General features: G+C 39.7%; 1 protein-coding gene across 5 annotated transcripts in view; it reads left to right on the top strand.

The window, feature by feature from the left end:
* The window catches only part of LOC113574282 (zinc transporter ZIP11), an 87,118-nt gene that overhangs the window by 53,473 nt on the left and 16,167 nt on the right, over positions 1-17,478 (top strand). For all 5 annotated transcript variants that reach the window (XM_027005079.2, XM_027005080.2, XM_027005078.2 and 2 more), the window contains one exon: positions 6,310-6,468. In XM_027005079.2, the coding sequence (XP_026860880.1) occupies positions 6,310-6,468 (159 nt within the window). The remainder of the gene's footprint in view (positions 1-6,309; positions 6,469-17,478) is intronic.

Genomic DNA, 17,478 nt, shown 5'->3' with positions numbered 1-17,478 from the left:
ACCAGAACTAGAACTGGTATTCCGTGCAGTTGCGAAGTAGTCTATACTGGGCAAAACTCATTAAACTAGTAACTGAGAGAGCAGAATGTTAGAGACACTTCAGAATGATAGACATTTTGTTTTATTTCATAGATTTTTTATATTGTTAGATGTCCTGGACCCACCAGAGTGTTTTTCACATTATAGTTCTCTTTTTGCTGCTCCTGATGGCTGGTAGTGGGCTGGGTGCATTGGGGCAGTGTCTGCTAAACACATAGTTGGGGAAACAAAATAAAATAAAATATAAAATAAAAGGCATAAAATGTCTGCATATATTTTGCTGGACTTTCTCCCCCTTTTGTGCTAAGGTCATCTTGGGTCAAGCCCCCTCTGCAGCTGTCCTGTGCAATCATGCGGCTGAGGATTTCCAGGGCTCTCTGTAAAGCTTTTAAGAAAAGGCCATGCTCACAATCAAACAGCCTCTTTGGGTCAACATGTCCAGCAATCAGAAGTTTCCCTGAAAATTCTCAAAATCAGGGTGGGTAGGCAGGCCCACAAGTGAAGGGATGATCATCTCTTATCATCTGGCCTGTGCCGTGAGAAGTTTGGGACTATTCCCACACAGTTCTCGGACAGGTCCAGCCCATGAATTCCGCTAGGCTTTCAGCAGTATTTTAAAACCTTTTTTAACACTATAAATTGGTTGTTATAGCATTATCAAAGCCATGTATTTACATCAGTAACAATTACAATGCAGTACATAAACAATTTTTTAGGTTTTTTTTTTTTGTTTGTTTTTCGGTTTTGTGTGCGTTGTAAAATTGGTTGTAAAATGAGCAATGAAACAGCAGAATGGAGAATGGTCACCATCAGTGTTAGTAAAACTGTCCAGGAGTCACTGCTCTTTCTATACAAATCCATCCCATGTGAAGGAACTACACTATGGCTGTATTGAGAATAGAAATGTATTTAAAGGCTTGTAAAGTTAATGTAGAGGTGATTTCTCTGTGTTTGGCTAATAGTATTACAATTGAAAACAATGTCACAGTATACACAATTAAGTGGGAAGAGATTGCCATTGTAATGCTAATTTAATCATAATTCAGAGAGGAGATGATGGTTTTTATTTGGCAGTAAGCCTAATAAAGCCATAATGTTGATACCTGCTAATTCTCAACAAGTGCTGGTGAGTGACTCATGCTGTGTTTTATGCGTTTGTGTGTGTGTGTGTTTATGGTATCTGTTGGTGTGTGTGAGTGTGTGTATGCATTCTTTTAGGCACCCTTATGCTAAAGTTGACCATTCAGCTCTGATTACTCTGATCGTTAAAAACTGTTAAGTATTCATTAGGAATGGAGTGGAAATCGCAGTATGCAGGCATTAACCAAGTTTACCACGCAAGCAGAAGCCCATGGAACACCCACATATGTGCAAACAGAATTCAGATACACCGTTCCTGTGATGATTCACACTCAAAGCTAATCTGCGTGTATTAAAAAAGGGTTTAATGAAAACTGTATTACCGACAAAATGAAAAAGAAGAACTAACGTCAGTACAGTGTTTTGAAATTTAAATTGAATTGTGGATACTCCTTACGGTCTTTACTGAGGGGCTATAATATGCTGTGATTTTACATAAAAGCGATTTAGGTCTGTCTGTGTGTGTGCGTCCGTGCGTGCGTGCGTGCGTGTGTGCGTGTGTGTGTGTGTGTGTGTGTGTGTGTGTGTGTGTGTGTGTGCGCGTGCATGCGCATGTGTTTGTTCGCATGTTGTGTATGCCAGACTTGAGCAACATACCATTATGGTTCCACTGTAGTGGGCAAATGTCACAGGTAACAGGCCAGCAGAGGTTTAAAACTTTTAACCTAGTTGACTAAACGGATAATGACCTGTGCCTCAAGCTGTGGCATATGAACGATTCAACACAGACGTCATGCCATCAGAGTCTATATTATCTGGCCAGGGTGACCATAACCAGCTTTGGTCTTGGCGAACCTGGCCACAGATCACAACAACCCATTAAGGTCAGGTCCACAACTTTTAAGGTCAGTTCTGCAACCTTTTAAGGGCAGTTCCACAACTGTTTAAGGCTTGTAAAAAAATCTGTCCTGTAAACATAGTCTAACAAAATCATTACATTGTAAAGTGAGGTCCAAAATCTTTTGCATGCTTTTACATTTTTTTGACAGCTAACAATGGGCCAACAAAAGGCCGAGGTGTTAATGTTTCATTATGCAGTGCACAGACTGACACAGTCCCACGCTGCCAACAGACCTGCTGACGCTGCATGAATATATCCATATTCTTATGTAAGCCAGAGGACACAATGGATATGACTAGCCTGTGGTTTCTATGGCAGCACATTGCTTAGGAGAAAGAAGGATATTGGAAAGCTTTGGAAGTTTGATTGGTCTAAGAGGGAGTCTGTACTGGGCTGCTGTTTAAGTCTGCTTGAATTACACTACTCTTTGTTTGCACATGTGTGTGACACCACCACCTCTTGGCCACGTTGGCTAGTCTGTAAGTAGCTTTGTGTGCAGTTGAGTGGGTGGGTTTTGTAGAGGAGGGTTGGATATTCTAAGCAGCTGTGAATAGCCATATGGCAAGGAAAGCATTTCTGCTCCACAAATGTCTCTTATCCTCTGTAATCAGGGATGCTCATCAACACCTGGCCTGTTACAATAACTCAATATGGAATGCAGTTGGTGCAAGCCTGATAAATGTGGAGTGGAATGGGGGGTGGTGGTTCTGAGCAGTGCTGTAGACTAGAGCTTGAATGATTGACCTGGAATCTTTAGAGACCCAGAATAACAGGGCATCTTATTCCAATACATTGATCAAAGGTAGATTGAAAATGACATACTAGATCAATACAGCGTAAGGCACATGCAAGCGTGTGTGTGTGTGTGTGTGTGTGTGTGTGTGTGTGTGTGTGTGTGTGTGAATGACTGTTCATGCATATTGAACATCGAACGATATCTGGTTGAAAAAGACGGTAATTACATCAACCACCACAAATGCCAGATAAGAAATGGGCTCCGATTTTTTGAGGGGATTTAGCACATTTCTAGTAGATGGGGCTACTGCAACCACAACTGGAGAGATTTGCTATTGGTGTGAGGCCTATTCTTGTCTAAAATGTAATTCACCTGATTCAGGGTTAGCCTTTTAATTTGAGAGAAAAAGCATCAAAAATCCAAGTTTAAACTTGTCTAGCTATGGTGATATGATTTGTTCATAAATGTGAAAATATAATAAAATTATTTTGGCTTTAAGGAAAAACTTGTGAAATGTGTGGAATTGACTAGACTTCTACATTAATGGCTCCTGAAATATAAGCTCTAAGTCAATAGAATACATAAATATGACCTTATTTACCAAACACTTACCTAATACCTACATTTAACAGATATTAAATTTAGATGGATCAAATGTTTTAAAAACCAAAGATACTGACGGAAAAATGATGTGAACCCTTATATGTATAATATTAGAAACCCTTTTATTCACAATAACCTCGAACAAATGTTTTCAGTGCCGTTCATGACTTAGGAAGTATTTTGGCTCTTTATATAAACATTTACATTTATGTGTACTTTTTGGGACATTGTACTCTAGACCACTTTCACTTTTGACATTCTTCAAAACACTGGAAAATAGCGTGTAAAACTGTACTTTGTCTTGTGCACTGACTTGAATAGATGCTTGAGTGGTCATATAATTTTGCTAGCCCTATTGGAAGAACAGCCCAGCGGCCATGTGAGGGCAGTGCTCCTGCTGTCCACAGTCTGGCTTGGCTTATGCTGCTAGCTATAATTTGTGACTGTTGTTTCGCAAGCATCATGAGTCACAGTGTTAATAGCCTATGTTACACACCAGCCAAGAGCATGTCAAAGAGATGGCAATTTTGATACTCACTCTTCTGCAAACCAGTTTGGCTGTGTTCATTTAAAATTTTCAAGGCTGATAGCTTTGAACGTGATCAAATATAACCATTTAGTCCTCTGACATATGAATAAAACCTGTCTACGTATTTATAGATACATCAGTGAGCTTTGACAATAGCTGAATTAAAATTAAGTTATTTAGTAAGATAAAATGGGATTGTGTTCTTAATAACAAAATAATAAAAATAACGTCCGCTGCCAATGCAAATCTGTGTCACATAACATCATCTGAAATTGAAGTCTTATTAAATGTGTTGTAGGTTAGATAAGGTCTTCCTCATGCTTCTGTATTGTTAACTGCTAACACATTTTTTGGGACCCATCTGCTGAAATGAAATATTTTTTTCCATAAATTTAACCACCCTGATTTACAGTATAACAAACCATAAAATGAAAAAGGCAATTTTGCATTTTTATGCTAAGTCTGAACAAAATGAATGATGAATAGTAATGCAACTTTTGATAACGATGCATCTTGTAAGCCACTTTCAGTTGAAAATGGATCTTATTTCACAGATGCTAGGAGGAGGGTCTTATTTATTTTACCTTATTTATCTTATTTATTCTAGATTTTTACCTTAATTTCTATTTACTTTGCTTTATTACATATGAACTCAGACTAAAGCAACAACATGAAAAACAGTTTTCTCTATTTGTCTCTTAAAAGTTATGCAGAGGATTTCTAAGATGCTAACAGACATACTTGGGACTGTACATGGAGATGCTTGTGGAGCTTGTGGAGAAGACAAGCAGATGAAACTTTCTGCAAAGCTCAACATAAATGTGTGTTTGGGTGGTGTTGGGTACTATTTGAGTGGTAGTGCCTAGAAAGAACATTGCCTTCAATTTCCTCAATACAGCTATGTTGAGGTTTTTGCTTAGTCATGCAACCTACCCAATGAATAGGGTTCATTTGTGAAACTGTACATGTTCATACTCATGTTTTCTTGCCCTCTGAGGGGCCACGTCAGGTTGCGTCCAGGCAAAGTCAAATTGTCTCCAGAACTGTAATGCTGCCTGTGTGTGTCATTACTTAGTTGGGTACCTATAGTATTAGTTTTCACTAAATCATAATTCAAGGCCAAGCATGCTTATAGTTGCTAATCTCTTGCACCTTAAATCCATTCCAAGTTAATCAGAAGGCAAGCCAATGAACGATTTTACCATGCTGCATATTTCAGTCGGTCACTTCAGAATAAATTTGGAACATCTGTCAGGTTTTTGGCTTACATGGTAAGTTACCACTGATATGACCACTGATCCTGCACCTGTGTTGAGTAACGGAAACTCTATGGTTCTATGGTTCAATGGTATCTTGGACTCTAACATACTAGACTGGCTAGGAGTAAATGACAAAGCACTATTGTAAGTCGCTCTGCATAAGAGCATCTGCCAAATGCTGGAAATGTAAATGTAAGTGATAACTGCTCACATAATGAGTAATGTTGTGTCCATGATGAGTGTCCATGTCACAGTGAACAATGTTGCTGACCTTTAGATTTGCCATTCGGATGACTTTAATGAGACTCTGGATAGAGGGATGGGGGCTGGGGAGCCAGCATTCAAACGTGAAAAGAAAGGAACAAAGTTTTTGAAAAATAACAGTGCTCTTGTTGAACCAGTCCACAGAATCACCTTAATTCTTCCTTTCATGGGATAGAAGTTCCATTTTTAATTGTTTTTGTTGTTCTTGGGTAAGGATAGTTGCTGTGGTGATTTTTGGGTAAATGGAAGATTAGAACATTAGAAACAGGGGCTCTTAGATTAATTATAGAATCATTATCTGCAGTAGTAGTACATTGCAGGAACTATAAGTGTAATTACCCAACTATGTTTTCTTCAGTGATCATTAACGTACAGAAAAAGTAATTAAATATTTAATCAAAAATAGCCATTTAAATTATTTAACCACAGTTTAGAGTTACTCGTACTGCAGAGCATGTATGCCTTGTGGTTTCTACACCTAATCCAAGCTAATTTGTGGTGCAGTGATTTTTACAGAAATTGATTAAACATATTGATTTGAGCTTAAGGACTGTTCTTAACAAAAGAGCATGTACTAATTTGTTTATTGAATTGTTGTCACTGAGATCTTTCAGGAAATTTATTGAAATATTAGTTGTTGGCTTCTAGCAGAGTTCATGGAGCATATATTTGTGCTGTGGTTAATCAAGAATTAATAATGAATCTTTTGAAAGAAAATAATTTTTGAGCAAAACATGCTTATATCTAATTTGCCAGTGTTGTGATTTGTTTGTTTTCCTTTGTCATTGGCCTTTTCTGTGGGTCCATGAATAAGTTCATGCCATGAATGAATGTGTTCCCTTTATTTTTCTCATGTTGCACTAATGTTGGGATTTTATTTCCGTGACACATTAAACAGAGAATGGAGAAGTTTACCAAAGAAGAAAAGGAGTCCATACCAGCCACATAGAAGGTCCAGAAGCTGAATTTAGGCCACAGGAAGCAAGCACCCCATCCCAAAGCAGCTGGAGACGTATTGTGCTGCTTATCCTGGCTATCACAATACACAACGTTCCCGGTGAGTCCGTCTCCTGCTTATCCTGGTCAGCACCATACACAATATTCCCAGTGAGTCCATCTCCTATTTATCGTGGCCATTACCATACACAACATTCCCGGTGAGTCCATCTCCTGCTTATCCTGGCTATCACCATACACAACATTCCCAGTGAATCCATCTTCGGCTCCTGCTTATCCTGGCTATTACCATTCACAAAATTACCGGTGAGGCAATCTACTGCTTATCCTGACCATCACCGTACACAACATTCCCAGTGTGGCCATCCCCTGCTTATCCTGAGCATCACCATACACAACATACCAGGTGAGGCCATCTCTCCTGCTGCTGTGACCTTTCTGCTTATTTGGGCCCTTCTTTCCTTTTTATTAAATCAGTTTGTGAACTTTCTGCTGTTCCTTCTTCTCATCAGTTTTCACAGCAGTGTTGATACTGGGTCTGATTTCGGAGTTGATATTGGGGTTGATACTTGGGTTGATACTGTGGTTGAAACTGGGTTGATACCGGGGTTGATATAGTTCAGCACTCAAGGCAGATGATAAACTTTGGCCATCAGCTCTACATGACATGCATTTAGTGATAAATCCTATGTAATAGAATCTTTTAGAAGGAGATTTGGGGCAGAAGAAACAGTTGAATAGTTCTTCATTAACTTTGCTCTTGTCTAGGACTAAATAAATAAGACCTCACTGATCATACCCCAAACAGAAAACCTAAGGATAGGTCATCAAAGCTTCTTTAGACAGTTATTGCCCATAGATTGCCAAGTTTCTACTGTGAGATGTTTGAAGTTTAGACATGTGATCATGTGACAATTTGGTTCAAGGTGTGTGTGCAAGAGTAACACATGTATGTCTGCTGCAGGTGAGTCTGTGCTGTGTGATCTGAGGAGTGTGTGTGCACGCATGTGTGATGCTACCTATGGCATGGAGATGAGTTGACCTTTTCTCCTGATGGATGATGTTCGAAATGTTTTTGACACTTTGGTCTTGAAAAGGTCTAATTTCAGGGCTGGATCTCAATTCCCTTTTATAATAATGTGTACTAGTATAGCATTTTCTGGAAAAAAAGTGTCAGAGCTATCCAAATTATGTTCACCACTGCCATTTCAAAGAGTTGGGGAAGTCTTTACAAGGACTGCTTCATATTGCCTCTTAGAATGGATCTCTCACTGAATAATATCAAACATTATTTTAATAAACTCGAATATTATCTCACCAACAGCTATCATAGGCAGATCGGCATCTCTCTTGAGTTGGCTGTTTCTCACTTCCCTAATCATATCAGAACAGGAATCCAGAATGCAGAGGGAATGCATGCTGCAGATCCACAATGATGGACTGGCTATTGTAGGTACACCAGGGCCTGGTGTATGGAATGTCTGCCAGTATTCTTCACAAGAGAGAATGCCTTTTGCTTTTATACTGGCCACACTGGTAGTAGTACACTGTGGAATGCCTCTTGGATCTTTTTTTCTGTAATGCTTCCCTGCAACTCAATCTGAACCACTTGTAATGCATCTTACTGAAGTAATGAATCCTCTGCGTCTCTGAAGTTACCCTGCTGCAATAATCATTATTTTATAACAATCTTGGTTCCTATTACACTTTTAATAGTTAGAAAGGTATTTATGCTGAGTAGCAAATGAAACACAAAGAGAAAAATAAGTAATGACTAAATAAAATTACAAAAAAAGAGAACATGGTACAGAAAGTGCTTTCCAGTGCTTCTAAAAATAAAGCAAATTTAAATACAACTAGAACATTTGTGAAGTAGACATAAAAAGAAACAATACAATTTACCCCAGTGCCAGTTAATCACACAGCAGAAGTATGCAGGCTTTTGTCAGTACCTCTCAAAGTGGCACTGGCAATAAAGAACAGTCTTTACACTGAGCTGCAGTTTGACACAAAACTTGGAGGCACATCAGTGCTCTGGCATGCTCTCGTAAAACTTTTTTGCATGCGGTGAAGATGTTTTTGCATGCAGTGAAGACATAATAAAGGAATGCGAGTTCTGTCGTGCCTGAATCTGTGAAACATTTTAGTGCATAAATAAGCAATCCTGAGGAAGTGCTTCAAACAATTGTCAGGACCCAGTGTCAGGACCAGGTTCCTTTTTAGGTTGATTTCATTAAGATTGTTGAAAGGGTCAATTGATTTAATTTCTCACACAGAGCCTCACTCAAAAGGTCACCTCACATGGATGTGAAATGAATAGAAATTAATTGCTTCAAAACAAATGTGCATATCCCCACCCCCACCCAGAGATCCTTTAATTGATTTCCATATTTGAGTAACTCTTTAGTTTCATGCTTTTTAATGTCCTTCTTGTGTGCAAGTGTAATTAGTTAATTTGAATGGATTAATTTCACAGTCTGATGTGCTGTGGGCAGTTATGGTGTTCAGAAAACCAGCTGCAGCCAATTGTATCTTTACATTACACTAGGGGTGCAAAACGTATAGGCCTGCCTGATGGTTTGGTACAACCTGAGAGGAGATGAGCCAATATTGGAAAAACCTTATATTGGTTCCTGCTTTATTCACTCTTTATTCACTCAGTTGTCTTTTATTGACACCTGATGCAGTTACTATTTTTTTCGTCAGAATAAACTTGCCATTGTCTGGTGTTTTCGGTTTGGTGTTTTCCCAGTCGCACATAATGTACATGCAGGCTAGCATTGTTCATTATAATGAGCTGATTAAACAAGCTAATTCAGCAAGCTAATTGCAAGCAGCAAAAAACAGCTGTCTGTTTTCATTCGTGAGATGAATGATGTGAAGATAAGTTTTATCGTCAGCTAACTAAGCCAAAGTGGAGTTCTTATACTGAAGGCAGCTGGACTGCTATGCCCTGACAAGCGATGGGCTTTTATTAATAATTTTGTTAAGATGAACTGTAGCAAAGTCAGAGTCTTGGCAGAAGAGAGTAAAAATATTTCAGTTGTTTTTCAATTGCAATAGACAGCTTATTTGTACGTTTACTGGTACTGGCCTGTTGTTGTCATACAAATAGGTGAGTCATCGATGTTAACTTGAATAAATATTTGAAATTAATCAGGCACATATAATTATTGAAAAGTGACTGGATGTATTGGTATCATCGCTAATGTGACATTTTGGCAAATGTGGCCTCTAACCTCAAATGAGATTGCCACCCCTGTCCTAGAGAGACTTTGGTTAGTTCCAGGTAAATGTATGAAATTAATTAGGCATGCATAATTATTGAAAAGTGATTAGATATTTTGGTGTGGTCATCTGAAAGTCAGTGGCTTCTGTACTGGGCAGAATGAGAATACATGTATATAATCATTTGTGTTGTTAACTGAATTGTTGTCACCAGACCGCCAAAGCTCATATACCAAGAGTATCCATTTGTTCATCTGACTTGGTGAACAGGTTTGGATAAAACCTAAAAGCACAAATTTAAATGTAATCTTGCTCTTTTGTTCACCTAAAATAAAATGCAGAATTCCTTCTCACACACCTCAATGAGGGTAAAACGCTCTATTTGACTTCATCTGCTGCTTTGACCCTCATGTTTACTTGTGCTGGAGAACCATAACATCATGTGCGTGCTGGCATCATATAGACCTGGTCTGACATGCTATACAAATAGGTAAGTCAGCCATATATGCTTAATTATGCATACTAATTGTCCAAAACAGACCCCTCCACACCTTTTTCCCCCTCACACGACCCTAAAAAAAAAGAAAATTCTCTCTCTCGCTCTCTCTCTCTCTCTCTCTCTATATATATATATATATATATATATATATATATATTTTATATATATATATATATATATATATATATATATATATATATATATATATACACACACATATAAAATCACAAGGCTTCTACTGCTGTTCCTGGCAAACTGGAGGTGCGACCATCCTCTCATAATTTTTACCCATACTGCCTCCTCACACTTGGCCTTACTCAGATTTCCTATTAAATACATTAATTTTCACAACTTAATCCTGCAGTCCAAGTCGATGTGGAAGCTGCGGAGCTTTTTAGAACATTGTGAGTCCGGGTGGCAAGCAGGGTGTTTATGAAACACTTTCCCAACCTTCACAGGAAGGCAAGTAGAATGAAAAAATACAGGATAGTGCTGCTTAACAGCAGGAATGACCATAAACATGTATCCTCATTCTGCTCAGTACAGATAAAGAGTGTGAGAAGTCTCAGATGACCACACGAAACATGAATTAGATGACCACATGAATCATAAATCAGATGACCACATTAATCACTTGAGGTGACTAACCAAAGTCTGTCCAGGACAGGAGTGGCAATCTCATTTGAGGTTAGAGGCCACATTCACCAAAAATGTCACATTAGGGGTCATACCAATACATCCAGTCACTTTTCAATAATTATACATGCCTGATTAATTTCATACATTTATTCAAGTTAGCATTGATGACTAACCTGGTGCAAATAAAATGCTGTCTATTGCGATGGAAAAACAACTGAAAATATTTACTCCTTAAACTGCCCATTCAAGTCTTCTGTGTCACTCTGTCCACTACAGTTTATCTCAACAAAAGTTATTAGCAAAAGCCTGCCGCTTGTCAGGGAATACCAGTCCAGTTATCTTCAACATGCTTTAACAAACTTCCCTTTGGCTTTGAGGCTTTGAGCAATGAAAAAATTGAGTCTTCACTACAGCATAATTTGTCTCACAAATACAAGTTTAAAAAAGGCTGCAACTTTTTTGAGAGTTGCAATTAGCTCATTTAATTAGCTTGTTTTAATGAACAGTGTTAAGCTGTGCATAGATTATGTACAACTGGGAAAGTGCATCAAACAATAACAAGAATGGCCCTCTAGTGGATGAAATAGTAAGTGCATCAATTGTCCATAAAAGACAGAGTGGATAAATGTACCATTAATGATAAACTTACCACCTGTGTGTACCATAATTCTATCTATGGAATTCCACACATGTCGATTAATTAGTTTTGTAGTTAACAGGATATTAAGAAAGTACAAAGTGGGACAGTAGGAGACCTGTACCAGCTGGCTCAGATATAATGTAATAACTCAGAGACAACTACTAACACCTTTTTGCCACAATGATGACCTTTTCACCACTTGTACAATTAATATTTAGCACTACAGGGAAAACAACATCCATTAAAATATATTAAAACAATTACTTGGGATGGGAAAGAGGGGGATAGTACCAAACAGATCTTGACAGCCTTCACAATATGACCCCAAGAACTCTAATCTGACAGAGGTCATAGCTTTCAGACACAAAGTAAATACTGTAGTTATTTATTTTCTGCCACATTGTATTTGTTCTTGTCTTCACCCAAGAGGGCATTTCAGCCCTTGACCTATTTTATAATGAGTTATTAAATAAATATAATTTTTGCTGAAAGAACATCTGCCATTCTGCTAATGTTAAAGGGAGCAACTGATCATTTAGAAAGTGCAGAGCTGTACATAAGCAATGGAAATTCACCCATGTAAACATACTATCATATAATTATCATTTTGACATTGCCAACTGTGTAACTGGAATGACAGTTCTTTAAAGGTTCCTTTGGGGAAGATTGCCTATTGCCAAAGTCTCTACTGATTTGGAACCCTCAACATCAAGCACCAAGTGACACAGTAAACCAGACAAATCATTCTGTTTGCCATGTGCCCACTGACTGCATATGCACACTCTGTTATTCCTCTGTGCATGGGATAAGATGTGTGGAAGAGTTAGAGCATGTGTCTCTCTGTAACTGCCAGTCTATCATTTGAAATGTCTCTAACCTTAAATACTTGGAAAATGCTAGTATCCTGTGATGGACTTTTTTTTTTCTTTTCTTTTCAAAAGCACTGAAAAAGTACAGAGCATTTTTCCAACATAGCTTTCTGTACCTGTTATGACCTGTGTCATGACTTTAAAAGTTTATTTCTAAGATGAAATGTTGACTGCCTCAGGACTTGCTTACTTCAAACAGTTGCTTTTGTTTGTGTGTTTGATTGCATGAAGACCTTCTAAACTGATCAGAAGACCTTGTTCTGGGCACGAAAGGTGCTTTTTCAGGTATTCAAATACTTGAATGTGTACCAATTATAGGGCTTTCTGCTTCAGAAACTGCAACCTGAATGGTGGAAAGAAAGACTAGTTATTATGTGCTTAAACAGAAACAGTTTGTTATTGACTGTTACAATATGGATTAGATGTCTGAGGGAAAACTGCACTCTATTGACCTTGTTTGTTCACTGTTTGAATGACTAAGCACGTGTTGATGCAATCACTATTTCAGTTCAGTTAGGCTTTTAAAGGTATGACCCCTGGAATGGTTTGTATAGGGTACAGAAAAATTTCACATTTTCCTGGTATATCAACTGATAGACTACCAGTTCCAGAGAGACTTGCTCTAGCTCATCAATCTCCCTCAGATGTCTTGCTCTAGGGAATACCAAAATGTGTCTGTGCAGTCGATGGGAAGACAAAGCACATAATCTGACCTTATTAAGGATGGCAGCATCTAATAGGTTTATTGATAGTCCCACTATACTATGGTCCGCAATGTCAAAATGGTAAGTACGTTAGTATGTTTGCAGTGGTGAATTTATATCACCCATGTCCATCCTGGCACCTTTGAAATGATAAATTACACCTTAGCATTAGCAAAATGGCAGTTGTTTTTTTTGTGCGCATATTATATTTATTTATTAACTCATTATAAAAAAGGCCAAAGCCTGAAGTGGCCATTTGCTTCAAGACAAGAATAATAAGAGATGGGCAGAAAAGAAATAATTATAATAAATTAAAATAAATAATTACTTGACCTCTGTAAGAGTTAGTGCTTGCAGTCATATTGTGAAGGCTGTCAAGACCTGTTTGGTGCTATGCCCCCACCCCAAGATCTCTAGCAATTCTGTTTTAATATATTTATTGGATGTTATTTTTCCATGTAGCCCTACACAGTAATTGAACGAGTGGTGAAAAGGTCATTATTATGACAAAAATGTGTTAATAGACAAAAAGGTGTCAATAGCTAGCCAGTACTGGTGGGCAAGGCAAGGCAAGACTTTAGAAACCATCTCATACTGTCCTATATGTCCTACATTCTTGCTATCCTGCTATCTACAGAACCATGCCTGAGCTCTTAATTGACATGTGTAGAATTCCTTAGATGGAATTATGGTACACACAGGTGATTCACAGTCTCCCTGGGGGAACCTGCCATGCATGAATGCTTGTCCTTTCGCTAATGGATAGACCTGGTTGTTGTAACGTTGTATCTGGCCCGAGTGCCGATGGATGTGGAGCAGGATGCACAGACTTCCCCCTTCATGCAAAACATTTATTGAGACTAGACACGTGAAACAGAGGTGGCACTCACGTACAACGTTCACAATAAACATAACCATGCATTTAACATTCAACGAAGACATATGTACATTTAACAGAAACTACACAAACCAACATTACCACTACACAGATCTAATTAAACACACATGTAGCGACAATGATCAATGATGGGAGCACACATGGACAGGGGTTTAAATAGACGTGAGACATTAACATAATCCTGTACACATGTGTGCAATCCCGGGGAGGGCGTGGCTACAACATAAACAATACACACGTGTATCCCCCGCATGTGGCAGGCCGTACCACATGACTTAAGGGGAGGAGCAGTAAATGACAGTTGTACTGGCATACTGTGGTCCAAATTGAGAACCGTTTCTATATAGACCAGTTTGGTGTCCCACAGGGCTGTATATTGGTACCCCTGCTGTTGTATACAATTGCACTAATTTCTGTAGCATATGTACACAAATCCAGTATGCAATAAGTATTTTGGCATGATGTGGGAATTTCCAAAGATTGTTGTTGAAACTGGGAAGATGCATCAGAACGGACAGACAAGGTAACCTGAGGTTATTCTCTAATCATACCCATAGAGACAGGCCAGCTAGGCAGAAAGTGAGGATCATGGAAATATGGCCAACAGGGAAATACAGCACAATAATGTAGCCATACACATGCATCACTTTGCAAAAGGGGAAGTGGCACAATCAGGCCTACGCAAACAGACTGGGGTGACCTAAGAGGAGCAATCGATGATGAGGGAAAAGGAACGTGGGCGAGGCAGGGGTAGCCAGGTGCCAAACAGTTCTCCAGCTGTAACTGAATGTGTCTATGCTGCTGCCACTGGTTGATTTTCTGTTCTTCTTAAGTACTCCTAAGGGAATACCTTCATTATTTGTTTCATCGATTGCTTCTAGTCGAATGAGTATGGTAAAACATAGGGTAAAAAACAGGGGGTGGTGTATGTCAATTAAGTAGGTGTACATGGGAATGTACACACCTCCACATCTAGCCACTCACACAATTGCAAACATATGTGCTCACAAATTAACAAATGTAAATAAACACAATATTCCAGAAACGTTAATAAACATTGCTAGCATCCTCAAAGTTTGAGCTTTTTAAACAATGCTGTTGTAACGTGGCATGCTTAGCAGGATGCGAAGAGGAGCCGTGATACACACAACGATGTTTATTTGTAACACTGAAGACAAAGTAGCACTACGGCTATCGTGAGATCAAACACTGACAATACTAACGTTTACACAGAGGATTTATATGTGCTCACATTAACAACACAACGAGGAGCAGGTGTGAAACACCTGGGGGCGTGGCCACACCAACGGATGAACACACACACACACACACCGACACCCACACACAGGTAGACGTTTGGGAGGAGGGGCCGTACCGTGACAGCTGTCATGTTGAAACACTTTTCTGCCTTTAGTCTGCATGATATTAGAAAGGTAATCTGTATAGAAATAGCACATATGAAATATATATACACATCGTAAAATATAAAACACAAGCAGTGACTGTTTGACCTTACTGTGAAATAAAAGCAAAATGCAAACCTTTCTGCCATCTCCACATGTGCGGGATGTTCGATTTCTTATATGCGCCAACCTTACACAGCTTTGTCTTAGATTTGACTTTAAAAGAGGTTCATGTTGCCAACGGATCTCTCCAATCTCAGGCCTGCCCCAGACTCGGCTGTGCACTGGCCTTAGCCTGCTTCCACCTTTCCTTACAAAACATCCCAACATCTACATTAAAGGTACGCTTACAACAACTTTAACAACGAATTAATTGACAGTGATATTTCAATTTGACAGTTTTGCGTTCTTTTGTGCTTCTGATTTAGTTTTTGTTTTATGATATAGCTATTACACATGGCAGGTCTATTAAGCCTTGTGACAGTTTAACAACTAACTGATAATTACGAGTGTGTGATTACATTGTGTATGACTGTGCAGAAATATTGACATCTATGGCTTATATCTTGCTCATGTCATGACTGTCCTCTTTTATTTTCTTTTTCCTTATGGTTTTTTAGAAAGTCATCATCATACATTTGGCATACTAGAGATGTAAATGGGAAAATCCATAAAACAGATCCTTACAGAGTATGGGGTACTCAGACTGCTGTGCAGTGTTGGCTGTTTGTGGAAGTGAGAAATCAATGAGCAGTAGACGAGGAAACAGGCTGGTGTCAGACAGCAAGATTGATCCACGTCTGCTGTAAATTACTCAGTCCGGAAGGACTCGGCAGAGAGCCTGCTCCTCTTTGTGCCATTTTTGCAGTTCTGTTAGAGGCTTTTGTTTTTTTGAAAAGGTATAGGAAAATATGTGAATTACAGTTAAAGAGGAGTTCTTGCATGTAGCCCATGGGCGTAGGTCCAATGAATAGAGCGTGGCTGTGGTCCCAGGCCTGCGGGAATTCCAGTACAAGTAAACAACCTTTGGTAGGCATTGCTCAGTCAGAGTGCTACTGTTTCGAAAGTGAAGAGCATTCCATCTTGTTATTGTTTTTAAATTGTACTCAGTGTCTGTTCATTATATTTGTAATACACCTTAATATGCAGTAGCAAAATGCAATATGTCCTCTGGTAGCCCGAATTGCCGAAAGACATGGTGGAAGAGCTGGTCCGCCGTTTCCCAGGCAGTAGGTAGACCCCAGGTGAGACCAGGGTCTTATCGGTGTGGGCACCGGCAGCGGCTTACCTGCAGATGGTGTGCAAGGGATATTGCTGCGGGCACAATCAGCACAAGTCGCCACATACCTCACTATGTCTTTGTGCATGGCCGGCCACCAATAGCGAGCACTCAGTAGTTGCGCTGTGCGGGTTGCTCCTGGATGGCTTGTCCCCACGAAGGTGTGTGTCTACGTGATAAGGGCTTGACGGGGGATAAAGAGGCGGTTTGGCGGGCAGTGTGGATGCGGATTTGCCGCCTCTATCTGTCGGTGCAGGTGCCAGCTCAGAGTTGCCAGAAAGCAGGTGGGTGACAGTACTGGTTCCATGCTGGTAGACTGGGCCTCTGCGTGGTGTTGCCGAGAAAGAACGTCCGCCCTCACGTTCCTCTCTCCTGGTCTACAAGTAACACGAAAGTTAAACCTAATGAAAAAAACTGACCACAGGGCTTGCCTGGAATTGAGCATCCTCGCGTTTTGGAGGTATTCCAAGTTTTTGTGGTCAGTGATGACCAAAAAGGGGTCGTGATCCCTCTAACCAGTGCATCCATTCCTCAAACGCTAGTTCCATGGCAAGGACTTCACGGTCTCCCACACCATAGTTCCTTTCCACAAGGCTTTTTTTTTTTTTTTTTTTAAATAGGCAATTGGTTTTAGCTGCCCTGCTTTGCCCATGTGTTGGGATAGTATAGCGCCTTCCCCCACGTTCGACGCGTCTACCTCCACCACGAAAGGCCTCTCTGGGTCCGGTTGCTGCAGTACAGGGGTGGTGGAGAAGGCCTCCTTCAGCTCAGAGAATGACCTCTTCACCTCGAGTCCGCATCTCAGCCTCTTGGCTGTTCTGCGGAGTAGGTCTGTATGAGGTCTATCCACCGTACCAAAGGACTTAATAAAACGGCGATAAAAGTTAGCAAATCACAGGAAGCGCTGTAGCTCCCTGCGAGTGTGCGGTCTAGGCCAGTCCCTTACTGCTT

Source organism: Electrophorus electricus, chromosome 14 (assembly GCF_013358815.1).
Source record: "Electrophorus electricus isolate fEleEle1 chromosome 14, fEleEle1.pri, whole genome shotgun sequence".
In the NCBI taxonomy this organism is placed as follows: Eukaryota; Metazoa; Chordata; class Actinopteri; order Gymnotiformes; family Gymnotidae; genus Electrophorus; species Electrophorus electricus.
The sequence above is the reverse complement of the archived record's forward strand: the minus strand, read 5'-3'. Positions and strand labels throughout refer to the sequence as shown.